This window comes from Oreochromis niloticus, linkage group LG8 (assembly GCF_001858045.2).
Source record: "Oreochromis niloticus isolate F11D_XX linkage group LG8, O_niloticus_UMD_NMBU, whole genome shotgun sequence".
Taxonomy (NCBI): Eukaryota; Metazoa; Chordata; class Actinopteri; order Cichliformes; family Cichlidae; genus Oreochromis; species Oreochromis niloticus.
In genome coordinates this window covers 22,143,999-22,165,991 of record NC_031973.2, presented here as the reverse complement: position 1 = coordinate 22,165,991, position 21,993 = coordinate 22,143,999, and the positions used below count along the sequence as shown (strand labels likewise).

The window sequence follows — 21,993 nt, the reverse complement described above, 5'->3', positions numbered from 1 at the left end:
ATACACTTGAATTCAGGTCTTCCTGTGACATTATTTCCTGATGTTTAGGGAGGCAGAGGTTGACAGGCTAGCAATAAGCTTATGACCAGGAAGTAGCCAATGGTGTATTCAGGAAAATTAAAGGGAAATCACTCCATCTGCAAAGCCACAGGAGAATGAAGGCATGTGGAAAATCCTCTAACGCGAGTCTACTTTTCTGCTTCTGTCATCCATAAACGGATAGTAGAGAACATGTGAATGAAAGTCATTAAGTGCAGGCTAATTAGATATATGGGTAACTTTATATGCAAAAGAAATAATTTTTTTTATCCTTAGTTACACAGCTTAGCTTGTTGTGGGTTACTTTGTAGACTCCTAAACCATTTTACAGTAATAACCTATAGAATAGAATGTTTTCGCTCTGATTTTGGTCTCCATCAACCTCTGAGAGTAAGGATGAGGGTTTTTAGCATTGCTTAAGTTAGTGCTAGCTTGCATTTTTTCTGGCATTTAGTGCTGGGCAGATAGGGTAATGTTACATTGTTAAAGAGGTTTTGCTAGCACTACAACTCAAGCGACAATTGTGACTATGAGACAAGCTCCAGGCTGTAAAAACCAAAACAGTGGGCCTGTGAGGAGCAAAGGTGAGTATAAAAGCACATTTTTACATCATATATGTGTGGCCTTATAGTTTAATTAAATATAGTGTTTTTACAATTACATGTTGTAAAAGCTTAGGGCCATCCAAAAGGGCATGGAGACCGGTTGGTGACCTTCTGGGAACCACTGGTTGATAGGAAAAAATTGATATTTCCATACAGGTTGTGAATGCTTGCTGGCTGCTGCTGGGTGAAATTGACTGCTTAAGCTTAGACACTGGTTAGTGACCCCCTCTACCTCCCCTGGAGCACTTGGTAATCGCCAGTTGGTAGTTGGTAACTGGTTTTCAGAGGTTGCTGGTAGTCACTAGGTGAAATTGGTTTCACTGAAAGACTCCTTGTCATTGCTTTGGTTGCTAGCAGGTTGCCATAGTTGCCAATAGTTCTCATGATAGATGCCGACCTGTCTGCAAACACTTTCCAACTGCTGACCAAATGATAAAGAAACTGTTCGAAAAGTGCAAACGGAGAAAGGAGAAACAGATAATGTTTGCCTTTAAACTCAAAGTTGTGCCTTTTACAACACGTTGGTTTCAGTGGTAATGCATTAAATTTTATTTTGAGGGCAAACATACTGTTTACATAGAGGCGCAAACTACAGGTGAACTCGTCCATCTGCAAATGACCAAAGCAATCACAAGGAATAGCCAGCGACCACGTGCCAACCGATCGGCAAATAAACGTTTTTCCCTAGTGACTGGAAATAGTACATCTTGGGCCTCTGAGTGAAGTCAAAATGTATGTGAAGTCTGAAAAGTCTGAAAGTATGAAACTGTCCAAATCAACACTGCAAAGAAAATAAGTAACACGGGCATTTATATGAATCCAACAAAGATCACAAAGATGAAACTTTCCTTAGAAGCTTAGGAGTCAACCTTTATTGATACTGTTAAAAAAATCACATCAAACAATAGAAAATCATATACGTCTTTCATATTTGCTTCAGTACTGCTGTTAATACTCGTATGCTGCATTTCTTATTTATCATTAAAGTTGAACTCAATTAGCAGAATATAAAAAAATATACCCAGTCTGCAAGACGTAAAAAAAATCTGTAATTTAATGACGCTCCAGCTGTATAAAGCACAAGGTTTGGGAGTCTGAATACAATTAACATTTCTAAGGCAGAATCTTATTTTTTGCAGTGGCACATAAAAACAAAAAGGTAATAGAGCTCCAATTTTAGAAGACATTAACATTAATAAAATTATGCTGGTGTTTAACAGTAATCTATAGCAGGATATCAAACGGAGCCATAGAAAAGAGGGAGGCTGGTGGTATAATCTCCATTTTCATCTGATGCATATACTGACACCTTGTAGGGCCATACAAGCCCTCCAAGCTACAGGCAATGCAGCCAAATGTGACGCTAGAAACTGCTGGCAAAGCACGTGTTTGTCTTGCTAATGTCACATTTTGTTTATGGACATTACAACAAACCAACTGGTTAGCACGTTGACATCAAAGGTATGAACTACAATGAGCTAACTGGAGTTTTTCAGCTGTTACCAATGCATGTAGCAACACAACGGTACAGGACATAAGTGAATGACGTACATTGAAATTGTAAGTATAAAAAAAAAAAGATGATGAAGAAGAAAACTTGAAAGGGCATTGGATATAGGAGGAATACCAGCAGTTTCAACCTCTTTCCTAAACCAAGAAATCTAAATGTTTTTGGTAATTTTTGGCAGGTTTTATCTCAATTATGATGAGTTAATGCTAAGCTAAAAAAATTGTCTTTTCATCTGCTAGCTAGAACCATTTTCTAATGTAGACAAAATCTTTTTAGTGTAGCTAAGGGGTTGATAAATGCTGGTAAGCCTAAAATGACCTTTAAATGGTTATCTGTTGTGTTTCCTAACTGTGCACACAGTGTTCATCTCGGTGATTGGACACCTTGTCAATATTCAAGTACTCTCCTCTATTTCTGTCGGGGAGTAAAATAAATTAGATGCGCTTTGAACTGCCCTGCAGTTGCAATGTGACCGGTGATGATATAACTGAAGACATACAATACACATAATAATGGTATTAAAGTACAGTATCAGCATTGTGTATAAAAATGTGAGGAGAGACATGAACCTGATTTTTGAATGCGCGATTTCATCAGTTTCACTGCTAAAAAAAGCAAATACACATTGTAATTTCCCAGCAGTCTATGTGCGCAGGTACAATAAACCAAAACAAACCAAAAAACATAAATTGCTGTAACCTAAAATCGACTACATGAAAATGTGGTTAAGGACAAATTCCGAAGCCTCAAGATATCAACCAACAAAGTATTTAAAACATATCTCAAACATATATTGTAAAAACACACCTTCCACATAACCTCCGTACACTTCCCTGTCACAAAAGGTACAAAAACCTGACCACAAATTATATAACTGGATCATCTCTGGACTATATAGTCGGGATTTGTTACTTTGGTACATTGTTGTTGGATAACAAAACATCACCAAATTGCAAATCTTTTTGAAGAAATTTAAAAAAACATATGTTTCTTATCAGTTACGTAACACCATTAAAAATACGATCAGCTAAGATTACTTGGAAATCCAGTTCTTAAAAACCCTTCATTGGTCACACAGCAATGGAAAAACAAGCCAATTGATTCTACCTAGCGCTTAACACAGTTACTTTGATTTTAACTTACATCGCACTTTTCACCTTATTACTCGTTAACAAAGGCCTAACTCAGTAGTTGATAGAGACAACAAAGAACTTTCATCCACTGCAGTAATCTGTTTTTGGACTTTTCCATTCCCACATGCTTTGCTGTCCAGCAACAATCCTCCCTGATTTCACAAATGCAAAGTAAAATGCTTTCCCAGATCGCCCCATTCACTTTATATGAGACAGAATATTAAGTTGAACTGCTATGCAAAACAATTTTTTTGCTTATCAGCAAATAGTCACATAGTCTTTTTCACAGCCATATGAAAAAGAAAGGTTTACCAGGACTCTAATCAGCTCTGTTAAAAACTCCTTACATCCTTACTGGAGTTCATAAAGTAAGTAGAAGCAAGTCGCATCATCACAGCAAAGTCACGCTAATGCCAGACCATGCAATGCTCAGAGAAACAGCAAAAATCTCAAGAGCTACATCTCAGACTCAACAGGCCTCGGTTAATATGTTAAGTACTAAAGTTCATGACAGTAAAATAACAAAAAGACTGAACCAGTATGGCTTGACATGACAGCATGACAGCAGGGCTTAGGTTTGTAACGTTGCATCTGAACAAATCACAAGTCTTCTGGAAGAACAATGGCCTGGAGTATATAAAGCATATAAACATAAACTTCCTAATACCAACTGTCAAGCACGGTGGTGGAGGGGTGATGATTTCAACTTGTTTTGTAGTTAAAGGACCTGGACAGCTTGTAGTCACTGAGTCAACCATGAATTCCTCTCTATACCAAAGTGCTCTAGCTTTGGTATACTGCCAACAGCTAAATCTTGGTCGAAATTGGATCATACAACAGACCAATGATCTCAAGCACAGCAGCAGATCTACAACAGAATGGCTAAAAAAGAACATAATGAAGGTACTGCACTGGCTGAGTCAAAGTCCAGACTTCAATTTGATTGAAATGCTGCGGCAGGACCTCAAAGAACTGAACATAAATGAATGTCTGCAAACTTCAATGAACTTAAGCAATGCCATAAACATCCATCCATCCATCTTTTCATGTTATTGCTGCTAATGGTGGTTCTACAATCCTGGGTTGCACTTTGTTTTTCACAGAACTGCACAGAGGCCTGTGAAAACGTTCTTTTTCATGTGACTAAACATTTTCATTTCTTTGGAGGTTCGATCTTAGATTGCCACATAAAAAAAAAACATACATACAGAGCTCAGTTAGATATCCTGTATTATGGCTTAAATGGCTTAATTGTCAGCTAACAGTTTCACTTGATATGCTATCCCATACCAGATGTGGCACACAGAACAACTGGCATTCAATATACTGCTGATCTTTGGCTTATAGTAGGAGTACCTTTGGCAGTGAGGACCACAACCTTCAAAGTGAAAGAACTAGTCAACAGGACGGTAATATCAATGTGATATCAAAGCAGGTGCATTGGTAAGGTGGGAGGAGTTTGTCTGTGTGATTTAGGGTCGAAGGCTTGGGGGAGGACGTGATGGCGGTGGACAGGGAAGCCCTGGGGGAGTGCGCGATGGCGGTGGTCCTGGGGGCACCTGGCCTGATGGTGGAGATCTGGCAGGGGGGCTGGTGGCAGTGGTAGATGGTGGAGTGGTGCAAGTCATGGGGCGGTAGTCTGGTGGTGGTGGCGAAGGGGTGTGGATAGGGGCACGAGGTGGGGCCTTGGCTGCCGCTGACTCCTCTTTCACTCTTGTGAAGTTGATGCATCGACCCTAAAGGAAAAGAAAGAAAAGTGGGATTAAAAAAGCTTTAAAATAATTTTTAAAATAAACATAAAATAATTAAATAATCCTGTTTTCAGGTCATTCATGTTGGTTGGACCCCAAATTTATTCCAGACTGAAGTATTAACAGATAGTCACGGTGATGAATGATATCTAATGGCACCTAACATTAGCAACCACCATGCTAATGTTTATAATGAATTATCTAACCAGCTGTTATAAGGCTTGTCTTGAAATGCCCTCTTTGTCTGATACAAAAATATTTTGCAAATAGAGTCATGCAGAGAATAAATGTAATTTTTTTCTACCTGCTAGCATGCTAACAGGGCTTTGAATGTAAACCAAACATCTACAAATCAGCACAGTCAGCATATTAGCATGCTAACTAAAACCACCACATGACCATCCTCACAGAACCTTTTGCTGCAGACTCCGACCCCTTCCTAAAATCACACAAATTGTATAATTTACCCTTCTATGCGTTCACACTGAAAAGCACAGCTGCATGAAATAAAGAGTAAAAATAGGACAGCAACCTCTTTGTGACTTGGAAAAGTTGGTGGTGGCGTTTTGTTTTGCTCTCTGAGACTGACTGCAAGTTGTTGTGGTGACCAACAGATCACACAGAGGTTAGGGCTGGAACGCCCTAAACTTCTGAGACATTTTGATTACAAGGCAACTGATCAGGTTACCTTGAGGAGATAATCCATCTCCAAACAATCACAGTTAAACTCAGATTCACTGCAATCGTTCTCAGACATACTGCCAACATGGTTACAATCAATCTCTGTCAGTCTGTCTGTACCAATGAGCTCAACTCATCTGCATCTCTTTGCAACTGGTAACAAAGGACCTGTGTCATTTTGCTGTTAATTTAGGGTAAATATGATCTTGGAGCAGTCTGCATCCGTAGGATCACTGTAGCATAGCAACAGCAGTAGTTTTCAGTCAGTGATGGTACGTGAGGTGGGTTTTTTTGTGTTTATGCATGTTACGTTCTCATCTTCAGGATAGAAAAATATAATATTACTTGTGTTCAGCAAATGCAGCAGCTGCATGACATTTATGATCCAATGCTGCTGTACTCATTTCCAGTAATCACACTACCTTGCCAAAATTCAAGCACTGCACAAATAAGTTAATAGAGTATTACATGGAAAAGTACTAAATGAAACATCTGAATTGAGACACAGAGTATGTGTTGTTAAAAGTGATATTTTTTTATGATAACATGGAAAATACTAAAGATAAAAAGCATCTGATGCAATATATAATACATAATCTATACATGAGAGTTGTTTTAGATTAAAAAAAAATCTGGAGGAAAAAAAATGCCCAAGTGTCTAATCTAAAGTAGGCTACATCTGGACTAAGAAGGCATCCGAGCTCAGGTCATGGTACAGTCACTGCTCTTTGTATGCTTGTGTGTGCCAGTCTGTGTGTGGGGCCAGCTGGTGTTCCAGATTATGCTTAAATCCCCGCTTTTACGCCCCCACTCCAAATTATCCCTGCTAGTCCAATGTTCTGTACCGAGAACTGTAGGTCCGATTGCCGACGGTCCATATGGAGAGAGAAGATTAGGGTTAGAGGCTGGGGCTGAACTGTGCCAGAGGTGGTAAAAGTTAGCAGTGAGGCTGGAATACTTTAACAGGTTGACTTATCAGGCCGTAAAAGCAACAAATTTATTTTGACAGAAGTCACATTTTGCTTTTGAGCTACTCATAAAATGTTACACCAACCACTGGTTTCAGCGAGTTCACAGAGGTCACTGTTACCAATGAAACTCTACCCGCTGCATAGCTGCATGCGGTTGGCAGTCAGGGTGGAATGAAGTAATGTTAATCTGCTAATAAGCAGTATCAGCGACTTGAGCCGCAGGTCCCTGGTTTTACATAGTGGAAAATGAAGGAATGGGAAATGATGTCACTTGTAAAACTCTAATGAAAAAGGCCTTAGGCATAAGGGAAGATGGATTTTGATCTTTAATGATAATATAATGTGACAGTGTTGCAGATAAAGCATGACAGTGAGTAAAAGTGAGACACAGATAGAGAAAAATAGCCAGAGAAGAAGAGACAGACAGAATAATCCAAACTGAACTGAGAGAATTTCCCATTCTAAAGTTTTTCCCTTTATTCAAGCCAACCAACCTCTCCTGCCTTCTTCCATTTAGCAAGAACATCTCTGGATCTACAACAGACTCCACTCTGGCACTGATGTTGACGTTCATCAGCGTAAATTAAAGCTAAGGGATACTTTAGATGTTATACAAAATAAGGTAAATATATTAAAAATGCATGATGCAGATTAAGCAGTGTCTTTTTCAGCAACACATACATACACTCATCAGCCACTTTGTTAGGTACACCTGTTCAGCTGGTTGTTATCGCAAATATGTAATCAGCCAATCTCATTGCAACAACTTAGTGCAGACATGTAGTTATGGTCAAGACTACCATTAGGGTTTGATCCACCATGCAATACCAAGAAAGTGTTTGATTGGCAATGGATTTCTTTTTCAGCACGATGATGATCTCAAATACTCCACCAATGCAATGAAAGCACATCTGGATAGAAATAAAAACACAATGGAGAACTATCAGTCGTGGATTGGCCTCCCCAGAGCCCAGACCTCAATGAAGCAATCTGGCATCGTCTTAACAGAGAACAGAAAAAAACGCAGCCAACATCCAAAGAAGAGCCTCAAAATCCTCAGAGCGGGTATCAAACTAATTACACTGTGGGAGGTTAAGATTTGTATTTAACTAAGAAACGCTGACATTAATTGTATGTGAATTTTGTTTCAGTTTCTTCATCCTTAATCCAACTTTGCTTCTTGAACATCATTGTGTTAGCAGCCAGCTGTGGTTTGAACCTCTCAACATTTTCCTGGATTAAAGAAAGCCACACTCGCTTGGTCTTTTTCACTGACCTCCACCACTGTCTACAGTCTTACCAAGGTCATTAAATTGTCTAGCACAACGTGTGTGTGTGTGGGAGAGAGATTTGTTCGGTTGGCTTCTGAAGACGGGCCTGGCAGACATCTGCCAAAGGTATTACCTCATGTCCTTCAGCCAGCTCCCTGTGGAGCTCCGTGTTTATGTCAGTGAAAGACAAAGCGGGGAGGCAGTGTGGACTAGCTCTGCTTCATACTGTACACGCTGACGTCAGTGTAATGGATGTGGTTTGGTGACACACATTCGCATAATGGCTAACTCCGTTCTCCAGTTTAGAAACTTTTACTGTAACTCTTCAAGTACACACACACATTCTCACACACTGCCGCTGCAGTAATTTTCCATGGTTAAAAACAGGCCTTTAGGGATGAAGACTCACATATGGCAAAGAGCCAATGCTACTGCATTCGACACCAACTCATATTTCTGTTATTTCTGATCATTCAAGAAACATAAATGTCTGTTATACTTGAAAAAAAAATCAAATACCAATTGAATAAAATGCTTAAAAACAGAGTGATTTATTGTCACGCTGGAGATTTAGCTATGCTGCCGTCTCTGGCTGAAACCTCTTTGGGAGCACCAAAAGTTCCTCAAACATCCCTTTGATGAACAAAGTAAAGAAGCAGCGATGTTAGTAGGTTCATTGCTGAGCGAGAAACAGTAAGTGTAGTCATTGCTCTAAAGAACACTACATATTTTTTAAGCACTACAGGATCCTTAAGTAAACTTATCTGAAGCTCAGGAGCACAAACACACCTCCTCTCTTTAACCATCTGGTATCACCCACTTGCCAATTTGAATGGCATCTTCTTTCAGGACCAGCTGTCCCACCAACAGAACAGATGCTGGTTTGGGTATCTTTTTGGCGGAAGGTTGTTCCTCACCAAATGACCTAATTTTAGTCAAGTCAGTCAATCCAAGTCTTTTGCATTCATTACCATGAATCCATCATCCTACATTAAAAAAACACTATCATGTTTGGTGTTGTTATCTCGTTCAGTGGTGGCTGATGGCCGCCCCTCCCTGAGCCTGGTTGTGCTGGAGGTTTCTTCCTGTTAAACGGGAGTTTTTCCTTCCCACTGTCACCAAAGCGCTTGCTCATAGGGGGTCATTTGAATGTGTTTTTTTTCTCTGTATGTATTATTGTAGGGTCTAATTTACAATATAAAGCGCTTTAAGGCGACTCTTGTTCTGAATTCGTGCTGTATAAATAAAATTGAATTGAATTGAATCGTCATACTTGATCATCACTGAATGTCCTCTGACTTTTTTTTAGCAAGGGAAAGTTTTAATATATTTCAATATTTTTATATATAGTCGTGTTATCAGTAAAAAGAAAATGGAACAGCCAAAAAAAATTGAGACAGTATCTGATCCTACTGAGCAACTGCGTGGGTGTTTCAGGTAGAGTGATCACAATCATTTCGGTTATCAAATTAACCGTCAATCAGATGCTTTTGGATTAAATGAAACAGACATACACATTTGCTTTCTTATTTGTTTTGATATAATAAATAGTTCTTTCTTGGTCAGAGAGTTTTTGACTGGTCCACTGCTGTGCGAGGACGGTAAACATCTGTCTGTGCAGTCTACAGCGTACAGGTTTAGACTTTGTGTCTTAATGACAGAAAATAAACTGAGGAGCAACCAAGCGAACTGTGAGTTTTCTGACAACAAATAGGAAACAGCTTGTGTACTGCTTGATCATTAAAATATTTTTGGTTTTTTATCATCACAAAAAAATCAGGAAGTTGCATAACCGCAAAAAAATGAGTTCACTGTACAGGACTGCTGCTGGAGTCGGTCCCGAGGGTGACAGTCATGCTGTTGCAATCAGCATAAAGAAACATGCATGCAGAAATGCAGATTGAACTCATTTAGAGAGTTTTCTTATGGATTTGAATGTGTGCCATCTTTGCAGTGTGAGACTATGGATCTGAAAACCTCAGGCCTTTCAGGTAACATAAAAAGGAATAAGGTGTCTCACTCTTGTTTCCGCTGTTTCCTCCTTAATAACAACACATTATTCTGCCTGGAAACGAACCGGCATGCTGGCCTGTAGGCCTGCTTCTTTTGTTACAAACCACAAATGACTGGTGGAGGCGACATCGTTGGAAAGAGAAGATTTCTTCGACAAAATAGGCATTGCGTCATGTTGAGCTTGCCCGAGCAATCATCATTAAAAAAGCTTTTCTGAGTAAGAGAAATTTGTCATTAAGGAAATCTCTTTTTATCCGAGTGCCAGGTTGTCTTTGGTGAAGATGGAATTCTAAGCTGAGGGTGACTTCTTTAGGTCTTAGGGAATCTGAATGTTTATCTGGCTGCAAATTCTATCTCTGCACCTGTTCGTGGTGCCAAGAAAACAGTCATAAATGTGGAATTCCTGCTAAAGGAGATCACTGGAAATTTTCTGCTAATAAGGCTGGATTTTAACTAGTGCTTTGGACGGGTCCCGATCAGCAGGAGAGTCAGCTATGGAGAGGAAAGAAAAGAAACAGGGAGGAAACAACTGGCAAAAGGAAAAAGGTGGAGAAGAATCAAGGGAGGGGGAAAAACTAATGTTAACAACTGTATAAGTCATCAAAATGGCTTTGAGTAAAACCATAGAGAATTTGAGGCTAGTGCAACACATTTAGGATCTATCATTGAATTACAAAGTGGCCCTTAAGACCAACAGAGTTGAAAATAATATGCAACACATTTAAACATTAAAACGGTCTTTGCTAAGATTGTCTGAGGGATTTAAAGCATCCCTAGAGAGCTTCCTCTCCCAACATTCAGCCCAAACTCTTATCTAAGGCTTTTTGATAGAATGGCCCCAGGCGTTAAAACTAAACCATGTGGCTGATCTGCGCTGAAGAAGAGAGAATTTTTACCAGCTTACACGCACGAACACATCACAAAACTCTCCCGTTGAACTACAAGGATGTGAGCTGCGGTTCGGTTTAACATCCGATTTATGGCGTATAATGTGAAGCAGGTGTGAGATCGAGGCTAGCTCAACAGCATGGAATGGACTAGCTGAGGTGTCAGCCAGCACAGCCACACCAGGAGTGAATGAAGCGCGCTCCCAGATGGTGGAAGGGAGGGCAGGGTGAGCAAACAGCACAGATGAGCTGGACACTTTTAAAACTGCACCACTTCTCAGCCTATAGTGGGTCACTGCTCAACTTAGACACTCAATATGCACTTGGTAAAAAATGTGCAAGTAAATGGATACATCCAATATTACTGAGTTAGATTTGTTCCTACTTCACATAAGTGTTGCACTTTTATTGCAGCTGACCAGTCACAATGTTGTGATGTCATAATTTTGCAACAATTGGCGTGTCCAAATTCATGGGCCGCATCCTCCTGAGGACGCATTTGTAGGCCGATTACGTCACAGCGACACGACGAAGGCTGTCCAAATTCGTAGACTCCTCCGAATGCAGCCGACAAATGCGTCCTCCTTTTCCCCGAATTTGAAGGATGGGTCGGGTGTGTCCTTCGTGGCCCACCATGTCCCAGAATTCATAGCGCGGCCCAGCCAATTCCAGTTTTCAACAATGGCGGCCGCTACTAAGTTTTTAATATTACTCTTATTACTCTTTCTGGGTCACAAAATAAACTTTTAACATATTTTCAGGTGAGAACGTAGCTGTGTAAACTTCAAATATCTGCTCGGTTTATCAAGGTATCGCATATTTGCAAAAGTGATCTGACGTTTTTGGAGACGTCTGCTACCCACCAGCTCGATAGCTAGCCGGGAGCTCGAGGGTCACTAGAGCCGCCGAGAACGGCAAACTCCCGGCACATCATTTTCAGATCACCGCGGTCTTTCGCTACTCAGGTTAAACGTAATATATATGTCACTTAGATAACATAAACACGTTATTGTTCGGCTTTTTTCAGTGTTTTATTTGTTCGTGAGTAATTCGGTTTGGCTGAAATTAAAGTTATTAGATTAGATTAGATAAAATAAAACTTTATTAATCCATTCAGCTGTGTGGTTTCCACACAGCTGAATAAACATCAAACAGAAAACTGATTAAACAGAAGTGTGAGATGGTCGAGAATTTGCACCAGTGTCCTGTTATATTTCAGATAGCAAGGAGCAGACAGCTGAGTTTATTAAACTCCACCGAGACAGCGGTGACGCAAATCTGAAGGCTGGACCGTCCAATTTCACAGCCGTTTACTTCCGGCCTACCCGACCTTCTGAGGCCGGGTCCTCAGGAGGATGCAGCCCATGAATTAGGACACGTGCAATCAATTCCAGTTTCTTTATATAGTACCAAATCACAAGACAGCAACAATCACTTCAAGGTGCTTCATATTGTAAGATAAAGAGCCTACAATAATAGAGAGAAAACACAACAATTAAATGCAAGCACTTGGCAACAGTGGGAAAGAAAAACTCCTTTTTAACAGGAAGAAACTTCCAGCAGAACGATGCTCAGGGAGGGGCAGCCATCTGCCATGACTGGGTGGAGGTGATGGAATGGGATGATTTGTTCAGTCTACAAATCCAACAGGCAAACTTCAGTGCTAAACTAGGCTACTTCTGACTGCCCACTGATCTGCAAGCAACTTTGCAACCCAACTTCACCATAGCTCCTCCTTTTAAGCTGTATCTGCTTAATGAATGGTGTAGCTGTTGTCATTGATGCCTGCTCTCTATGCTAGGGTGCTGCTCTTCCACCTCTGGCTTTGCATGTGCGTTTAGTTGCCTTGGTAACTAGTGATGATTAAATCTATCAGCAAGGGTTTCAGTCGATTTACAGTTTTGAATTGAAATGCTTGAAAGGTCTTTGTTGCTTTCACCCCAACCGGTCGCAGCAGATGGCCCCGCCCCTCCCTGAGCCTGGTTCTGCTGGAGGTTTCTTCCTGTTAAAAGGGAGTTTTTCCTTCCCACTGTCGCCAAAGTGCTTGCTCATAGGGGGTCATATGATTGTTGGGTTTTTCTCTGTATTTATTATTGTGCCATCTACTGTACAATATAAAGCGCCTTGAGGCGACTTTTGTTGTGATTTGGCGCTATATAAATAAAATTGAATTGAACTGAATTGAAAACCAAGGCTCTGAAATCAGGGGCTCATTATTCCTGAAAAACTGCCATGATTTATAATATCACTCCTCTTATTATTGGATGAAAAGTAAATCTTTTTTACTTTTGAATCCTCACTGTCCAGTGGGAAAAAAAATTCAACAAGATGACATATTTGAAAAGAACAGAAAAACATGACATATAATTCAAGATGGAGAGAACGCAGTGAAGGAGGGATGACCTTGCAGGTGAATTCTTAGACATCTAATGAAACAGAGACACTTACATGATCACCGGGCTGGGGTCTCATCAGAGAGACCTGGTCATACCCACGGCGGAACAGAGCCCAGATGGCATCCAGTTTGCCCTGAAAATGAAGGAGAGGAGCGAGAAGTCAAACAGCTGGCCAGATGTGAATTGCACACTTCTCCACACTGCAATCTATCACCTAATAAAAGACTGCTCATACTGACTTTTCTATATCAGCAAACATTTGGTCTGTGGTTCTTTTTCAAGGCCGAGACCAGGTTTTAATCCCAAACAAACACCACTGCAGCTGATTTGACTGATTAGTTCCTTCCCCTCTGGATAAAGCTGCTGAATCACTGATTAGTCACAAAGACTGCTGGATATATTTTAGTTAACTCCGGTCATGAACGCTTTAACCTTTAGCAACATAAAGCAATTAATAAAGCATGATAAAACACACGATCTGCCAAGAATCTGAGCGTGGGCTTACTTCTCAGAGACAGGAAAGAGCTGATCTCAGCTAAAACAACTGTAGGAATCCAGCGTGTATTTAACTGTAGAGAGTATTTAACATTTGACAGAGCTGAAGGCAAATGTTTTGAGATAAAATCTTCTGGATTAACCGAATAAAAAAATTGCTAAAAGATGTTGTATTTTTTTGGACAAATAAGCAGTGGTGCCATGGATCCTAATCAGAAGTGCACTCACACATAAAAACAAAGTTTTAGAAAGCTGGGGCCAGCCACAGCCCAATTTCCACATTCAGTGATCAATTTACAGTATTTACCCCACAGTGTTCACATTCACCTTCTGTACATGCTGTTACGCTGCTGTGAATGAATTATGAATGCAGCAGTGTGTACAGATAACAGTACGCTTACTGTATGAAAGGCGTCACACAGAGTGGTTTTATTTTAGGAGTAATATTTATGCTGTGCTGGCAGTCTCACTATGGGCATGTGTTGGTGCTATGGCACTATCAACTAATTACATGTATATAGTTTTAACTTCTGACTATATACATGTGTGCTATGTGCTGGGAAATTTCTGCTGCCCTCACGTCTTTAAAAAAATCGGTGGGTGAAAACTCAAAAATGCAAAGTGGTCTGAGTGTAAACAAAGCACATTTTTGACTTTCTAAAAAAGGAGGGTTTTTATGTAAGAGTGGTGAGCGTGAATTCCTGAACTAAATGCAAACACTACAAGCATCTATACGGGATAACAGAGGGTGTAGGTATAGTTTACATTACAGTGTCCCATTGTGTGCTGATTCTGTGAAACTGTGTTTACCCGGATGGGCGTGTACCACTTCCGGCTCTGAGGTGGCTTCTTGCTGTGAGGTTTCTTAGGTTTTGGCTCATAGGGTTCGTACTCCTGCTCCGGCATTTTCACCACAGCGTTCTTTGGCTTTTCCAGCTTAGCCCCCTCCTCAGTTGAACCCTTCCCTCCCCAGCGCACCTACAAGACGGTAGACCATACCAAAACAGAAAAGGTCACTGCAATCTGTTGTCTACAGATTTAATCGTGACTTTATTTAAGCAGCGTAAATGCATCATATTGACACCTCCATCCTCTTGATGCCCCCAATTCCTCTTCCTCCATAATATGAGGCATCCACAGTGGGCCACTTCTTTTTGGGGAGACCGTCGTCGTCATCGGACTCCTAAACACAGGTACACAAAAGAGTTTGTCTTTCACAGAGGGAATAGTCTTGAAGTATTACTGACTTAATCTGTATTTATGTGCATGAGTGTGTGTGTGTGTGTGTTTTGACTCACAGGCTCAGGAGGAGGTGGAGGAGGAGGCTCTTTGATCACCTTTAGACAAATAAGAGACATGCCATGATTTTAAAAAGTTCATCCATAACATCAATGCTCCCTTTTAATATATACATAGGAGTTGCTTACGGGCTATGCAGGAAAACCCTTTCAAAGCTAATTGTCATGCAAGTGTTTATTATTTGTGAAACAGTATTTCTTACCACGGTGCAGCAGAGCGGCCAGAACCACCACAGGAAGAGCAGAGCGAGGAGGAGGAACAACGCCAGCAAGGTGATCAGGAGAATGGTGCCATCGAACTGGAGGGCAGACACAAGCACACGACGCTAGAACATTATGACAAGTGCAGCGTGCACAGGCACTCGCGTTTTGCAGGCTGGACATAGATGCTAGCTAAAAAAAATGCTGCACTAGAAGAAGGAAGTTGGCAACTGACACAAGAACTGATAAAAGTAGTAGTAGAAGTAAGAAGGAAAAGTAAGGCATTTACCACTGACAATTTTGAGGTACTTGTAAATTATTTTACAAGTACCTCAACTACCAAATTTGTGGCATGTATACATCCATAGCTCTGATCTGGGACCTCGCTGCCCTTCTTCACTCATGCATAAGGTGCTAGCCTTCTATGTATGCGCATAGAAATCTTGACTTTGTGCTTGATTTACTTGTTACTATATGTATAGTGTGATTGACAATACATATGTAATAAAAACAGAAATAATATGAATAAGTGCTTCAACTTTTGGCACTAGCTGGAAGATTTTTGCTTTTTGTTTTCAACTACAACTAATATTAGTACCAGCATCAGCAACTGTGACAGGAGTAGTGGTAGAACCAGATGTAGTGACTGAATGCTCGTATTATCCACAGTGGTAGTGCTGACAAGAAGAAGTAGTACAGTATTTTCAGCCCTAATAGCAGTAGCGACAACAGATTAATCATAGCTGTGGTATGACTGATTTGAAAGAAAATAGTAAAGAATATAGGCTCTAATATTCATGTTTTTCTTTGTCGAGGACAGTGGTTAATGTGAGCTTTTGCCATCCCTGAATGAATCCTTATGTTGACACTGCTCGCTTTAAGCTAGGCAGACGTCCGCTGGCCAAACATGGTTCTCATTAGAGACCGCAGATGAGGATCATATGTGGTTAGACTTTCCCCTATCTATCTATCTTGTGGCAAAGCTTTGGAGGATTTATCTGAACTCAGCAGTGGGGCCCGCTGCAGAAAGCATGTCAGCGGAGCCAAATTATTATTTATTAAAAATCACCCAGGTTATGATTTCCTGTGACAACAACTTCATTTGCAGATAAGTTAAAACACTAGATGGGGGGGGGGGGGGGGGGGGGGCAGGGGCAGGGTTACTGCTAGCAAACAATGCTGAAAATTTTAATAGTGGCCACATCTGCATTTTGCTGCTTTTTCACATGTGAAGTGTGCGTTTTCTCCCATGCAACATGGGTGTTTTTTGTGGGCTAAGTACAAAGGCTGAAACCCCTCAGTGTGACACTTTGACAGATTCTGGGGAAGGGATGCAGGGGGTCAGTGGGTTTGTGGCTTTTGCTTTCAGCTTTGATTCAGAGACTCCAACTTGCATGTTGTTTATTGCACCAGGCCTTCCAATCTCCAGCTGACAACTTTCCGTGCCTTCTCGAGCCTGGTGAGACTTCAGTCTATATGTTTTAGTTTAGTGCCATGAGGCAGCTAATTGCAATGGTATGTCTAATTGAGGTCTCTATCGTGAACCACAACACAGTGATTTAAATTTGCAGCGTCATCGTGGATATGATGCTGCATGGATCGAGGCGGTGCAGCTTCAAAGACTGCATATCTTTTCGTTTTTTTTCGGCCTGTTTGATATGTTCCAACATACAAACTTCATTTAGTTAAACTGCTTTAAATTGCATTTGTTAACTTCTTTTCATGGACCGTTTCACACATGCACCACCTCTAAATAGTGGTACTAAGAGTGCATCTGTCACAGATGTTTCACCCACAAAATTAAAATATTAAACCCGGGAACTTCAAGGTCACCAAGCAGTTTCTTTAACCTTTTTTTGTGCCCAACACAAGGAGGTTCATAAGGTCTTTGTTGGGTGGCTCACTGCTACCAAAAAAGAAGGAGAAAAACAAAACTGAGAGTGGAGAAAGCGAGACAACAGACTAATAAGAAAAGAGAGAAATGTTGGAGAAAACAGAAGAAGCACAAGAAGAGTAGAAACTACACAAACTTTTTTTCTTTCCATTTTTTCACAATTAAAATCTTTGCAGTGTTCCTGCGTGGATACATGAAGCTTCCACTTACACACTCTGTGGTGGTGATATGAACGTTGCTGCTGATGAAGGACAGACCGTCATTCATGCTCACTTGGAGATAAATCACCCTGAAACAACACACACGCACACAGATGAAGGAAAGGAGAGTAGATCAGTGTTTGGGTATAACATTACAATCCACACTAAGCGAATTTAGATCGGTTTATTTAGTCTGTCTGAAGTTTTTCCAGCTCAAGCTTGACTTTGTTTGATGGGAATGATGTCATTTAAACTTGGGTTCGTGCCAAATAACGTCACCGAACTGTCTGCGAAAGGCGAGGTGGTTCGTTACATGTGAGAGCGAAATCTGAACCAACGGGGAACGACCACAAGAGCGAAGGATTATGAGCTGAAAGTGACAGATTTTTAGCTTAGGAGAAAACTGAAATCTGAGCAATTTCTTTTCTGCAGTAACTCGAAAGAGGTTGCTTTCGACTGTTTCCAGCTGCGAAAATCTCAACCCAGCAGGAGGAAATGTTATTAAAAACTCTTCCTAATAGATGAGGTATGCGTTGAGTCGTGTGACTGGTGTTTACGAGCCCCGTATCGCTTGCAAATTGTGCAATCTGACTCCAAATAAACCAAACTTTTTGAAAAAAAGAAAAAAATTGGCAAGGGTTAATAAACAAAGAAAGTTTAGAGTGTTTTCATGTGACTGATTGTGCAACACAGGAGGCACGGCAGCCAATACAGGGAAGAACTGAAAACACAACCTGCTAGTTCGGGCTATTTTTCATGGTTCTGGACAGGTTGTGTGTTTTTTTGTTTTTTCCAAGAAATGACAACATGGTAAAAGCATCACGAGGAGTAACAACAACAACCACTTCTCCTCTTTAAAGGCAGTTCATCATATCTACTTGGAACTACAAAATAATTTGTTCAACAGATCTCAAGTAAATATTTTTCTCACTTCAAAAATGGATAAAGTTGCCAAAAAGAGAACAGAGTACGATTTGCGTCTGTATTCCAATGAAAACCATGTAGGTTTTCCTGAAGGCCTGAAATCCTTCTCCCTTTGAGAGGTGAAAAACAATTCAAGTGACCCCCAGAGACCTCTCCGAAGCCTGTTGTTATTCACTTCATAAAAACATGGATGAAAGGCATCCCTGGATGTGAAAGAGGTCTGACAGATGGAAAGAAGGGGGGGTGCGGACAGAGAGGTGAGCTGGGTTAGTGGGTGAAGTTCATGATCAACAGCATATGGATTGTGCTGATGACAGACATCTGGACACGAGTGGATTGAAACCTAAAGATAGCCTAGACACCAGCATGCTTTTGATCACTTCTGCGTGGATGCCGACTCCGTCTCCTTAGTTCAGGTCTGGACATCTGTAGACAGAGTGTGGTATTAATAGAATCAGTCCACGTATGCATCCTAGCTGATCTCAGTGGCTAACTGACGGCATTTTAGTTTCCATATTACCAATAAAACCAATAAAAAATTCATTTATATAGCACCAAATCATAATGCTAACTAGAGCATTTGTTGAGGGCTAAATAGAGATTTAGTCCTTTTGATATGTGGTCATATCATCAAGTTTACTGCAGCAAAAAATGCTAATGGGAGTAAAAGGCCAATGACCATCACTAATCATAGTGATCTGTATGATGTAGTTTATTATAATAGGAAACTATTACGAGAATAAAAAGCTAGAGAAAACCTGGGGAGGAAATGTAGGCTACTGTAGTAGACAGCTGTTAAGTACATACACAAACAATTTTAGATGTCCACAGAATATGCAGTATAGAAACGATAGGTCGAGTTTCAAAACCTCACTAAGAGGTTTTTACACTCTGCTGAGAATCAGGCTGCACATAAACACACATGGCAAGGCCAGGGTAGGCGCTACATAGCTTTGATCAGCCGAGGCTGGATAAGCAGACAGCGCAGAGGAGCGATGATGGGATCAAATAAGGAGTTAATGATAAAAGACAGAAAAGAGACAGAAAAATAAACAGACGGGCAGGCAGAAGCTGTGGTGAGGTTTCACAGAAACTAGCAAATAGGTCAAAAAGAGCCTGCCTGGCACTAAAAGCTGCAGAAGTGGAGTGAAAGAGAGAGTCTGGAGGTGAAGTGTTTAGATTTGACTTGAAAGTTTACAAGTGCTAAGGTAAGATCAGAACAACACACAAAGATCCAAATGAATCTGATCAGTGCGAAATTGTGGGGATGTAATGCCACCACATCTGCTTTACAGTCCTTCTACCTTCGACTGAAGTTTCAGCGTCTGAGCCATCACTCCAGGTTTCCTAAATCTTTCTCCAAGGAAGCAAATCAACTTCTCTGTGCTACCGTACCACAGCCAGCACAAATACTTCCTCCAAATGTGATTTACAACTGCTATTGTAGAGTTAAATGAAGGAATTTGTAAACAATTATAGAAATACAAGAAGTACCCTAAAAAAAAGTCAAGAAAGAAAGCGTGAGAAGAGAACTTCTGGTATTAGCTGACAAGGTCTCGTCTGCCTACTTTGTGTGTTTAAAGTCTTTACCACCATCCACTCAACCTTGTATTCTGTGGCCCAGTGTACTTTTCTTCCCATAAAGACTTAGGTTAGAGAGGTTTGTGGATTGTTGATGTTGGAGCATAGTTGAGCTCTAAAAGGAGAATACAGCTAGCTGATGAGAAGCAATTCTGGCCCCTTCTTGGGTTACACCGAAAACTTGTGTGACCGTCATGTGGTCAAAGTTCGAGAAGGCTAACCTCAGTTGTCTTAGTTTTCACAGCCCTTCATTGGCCTTTGAACACGGACAGAAACACTTCTTTTTAATGCCTTGTGATCCTGAACTTTAAAATGCAGCTCATTTTTTCTATTGTAATGTTAATCAGCTTCATGAAACCTCAACAAGCACAGAGGCCTGATTTGAATCTCATAAAAACTTGGACTACAATGTTTTGAAAGTCATTATACCAGAACTGATTCATTTTCGGACACTTTAGAGCAAACCTTAAACAAACTATTGACGTGGTATCGATTTACATGCAGATATGGAACGGTGTTAGCTTTCATTAGGTTTTTCTTCTTGAGGTAGTACTTTCTATCTGTGTCTACCAAGAATTTGCTTTAGTTTTCACTGCTCTGTTCTAATTTACGATAGAACTAAGACGTATTTATGAAGGGTTTACCACTGAATATGCCGCCACAGTGAGAGAGCCTCTTTTATTTTGGTAAGCTCTACTGGGATAAAGAACGGAGGAATCTGGCCTCAGATGGGGATCATAAACAGCTAATGTACAGCAGGCGTCTTATGGTCTGTGCACATATACACGCGAATATATTTATGTGTTTCTTTGCCCCAGAGGGAAAGAATGTGGTCTAAGATGCACATGGACGACACTGAAGTATACGCACTTTCTCTTGAAAGAGTGATGACAGGGGATCTGCGTGACTAAACGAAATCATGAAGTTATAAAGAAGAGGGACTTACTTTCCAACTTCATCGATAACAGGAGCTGGACACAGTAAGAATGTGTCTTCTACACCAGCTGGCTTTTCATCTACAAATTAAACAAAACATTTTGATCACGAAAGTCTTGCTCGATTTATATTAAGGAAACAAAGCGTAGGTGTACTCACTGATGGTGATGGTGTCATTGATTTTGAAGCTGCAGAGCACCTGGTCGATGTTTCTTGCATGGAGAAACCCATTTCCTTTCACCACCACTTGAAAAGACTCTGGTTACACAAGGTATTTTTACATTTTAGACACTTGGCAAACAGTCTTTGCTAAGAAAAATCTGACACTTTATTACTTTATCCTACACGAAGCTCACTTTCCTGTTTAATGTGGCATAGTTGCACACCAGCATGGTGTGATGTCTCTCTAATAATGTAGTATTATTTCAGAAAAGCCAAGAAGCCTCCAGCTCAGCTTATCAGTCTCACACCGGTCGTTCTATTTAAACCTCCCCACAGTTTCTGCACGTCTGCAAGCTGCCTTGCAACCCACCCTTATTGCAGCTCCTGCTTTTCTTGCTGTTTCTTACTAAATCAGTGCCACATCTCCTGTTATTAATGTCCTCCCTGGGTTGCACTTATGCACCTTTGCAAGTACAAGGGTTTTCTACATCTTATCCATGTCATAAGGTGGATGAGAAAATAACAATATCTTGACTGTAGTGGACCTGAGTGAAACTGAGCTTATTTTTCCACCATTGTCACGGAGAGAAAATAGCATGGGCCTTAGTCTCCTTACATTGCTTTAAAATACAATAAAAATTAACTAATGTCTCTGCTAGACCTTAAATAGTTACAATGTTTCCTGTCACAAATTGAAACTACTGTTATATATCAGCCATATATGTATATAATAAGGTTAAATCTGTGAGGCAGCTTGCTCTAGCAGTAGGCCATGGTATAATATTCAGTGTGAAGTTAAATAATTTCCCTCTTTATGGGTGCAAGTAATTCATTGCTTCATAAAAGGCTAAGGCAGATGTGAAAAACAGTCAAAGTCCTTCTGCTATTGCCAAAAACTTTTAATCCAACCCTGCTTTTATCTGTTCATTTGTGGCTTTTAATGTCCATTTATTGTTGCTTTAACTGTCATAATCTTTCTCTTGGCAGGAGAGTAAAGGATGTTGTCTACTTTACATCATATCTGCAGGAAATCTCACCCCTGCCC

At 40.5% G+C, this 21,993-nt stretch overlaps 1 protein-coding gene across 1 annotated transcript in view; it reads right to left on the bottom strand.

Moving 5' to 3' along the window:
- Positions 1-1,493: 1,493 nt before the first annotated feature.
- Positions 1,494-21,993, bottom strand: part of antxr1c (ANTXR cell adhesion molecule 1c) — a 39,344-nt gene continuing 18,844 nt past the window's right edge. The window contains exons 10-18 of the mRNA XM_005448073.4: positions 20,946-21,044; positions 20,797-20,866; positions 17,356-17,434; positions 15,254-15,349; positions 15,051-15,089; positions 14,837-14,935; positions 14,563-14,730; positions 13,310-13,390; positions 1,494-5,023 (exon numbers count right to left, since the gene is read on the bottom strand). Of these exons, the coding sequence (XP_005448130.1) occupies positions 4,760-5,023; positions 13,310-13,390; positions 14,563-14,730; positions 14,837-14,935; positions 15,051-15,089; positions 15,254-15,349; positions 17,356-17,434; positions 20,797-20,866; positions 20,946-21,044 (995 nt within the window). The 3' untranslated portion in view covers positions 1,494-4,759. The remainder of the gene's footprint in view (positions 5,024-13,309; positions 13,391-14,562; positions 14,731-14,836; positions 14,936-15,050; positions 15,090-15,253; positions 15,350-17,355; positions 17,435-20,796; positions 20,867-20,945; positions 21,045-21,993) is intronic.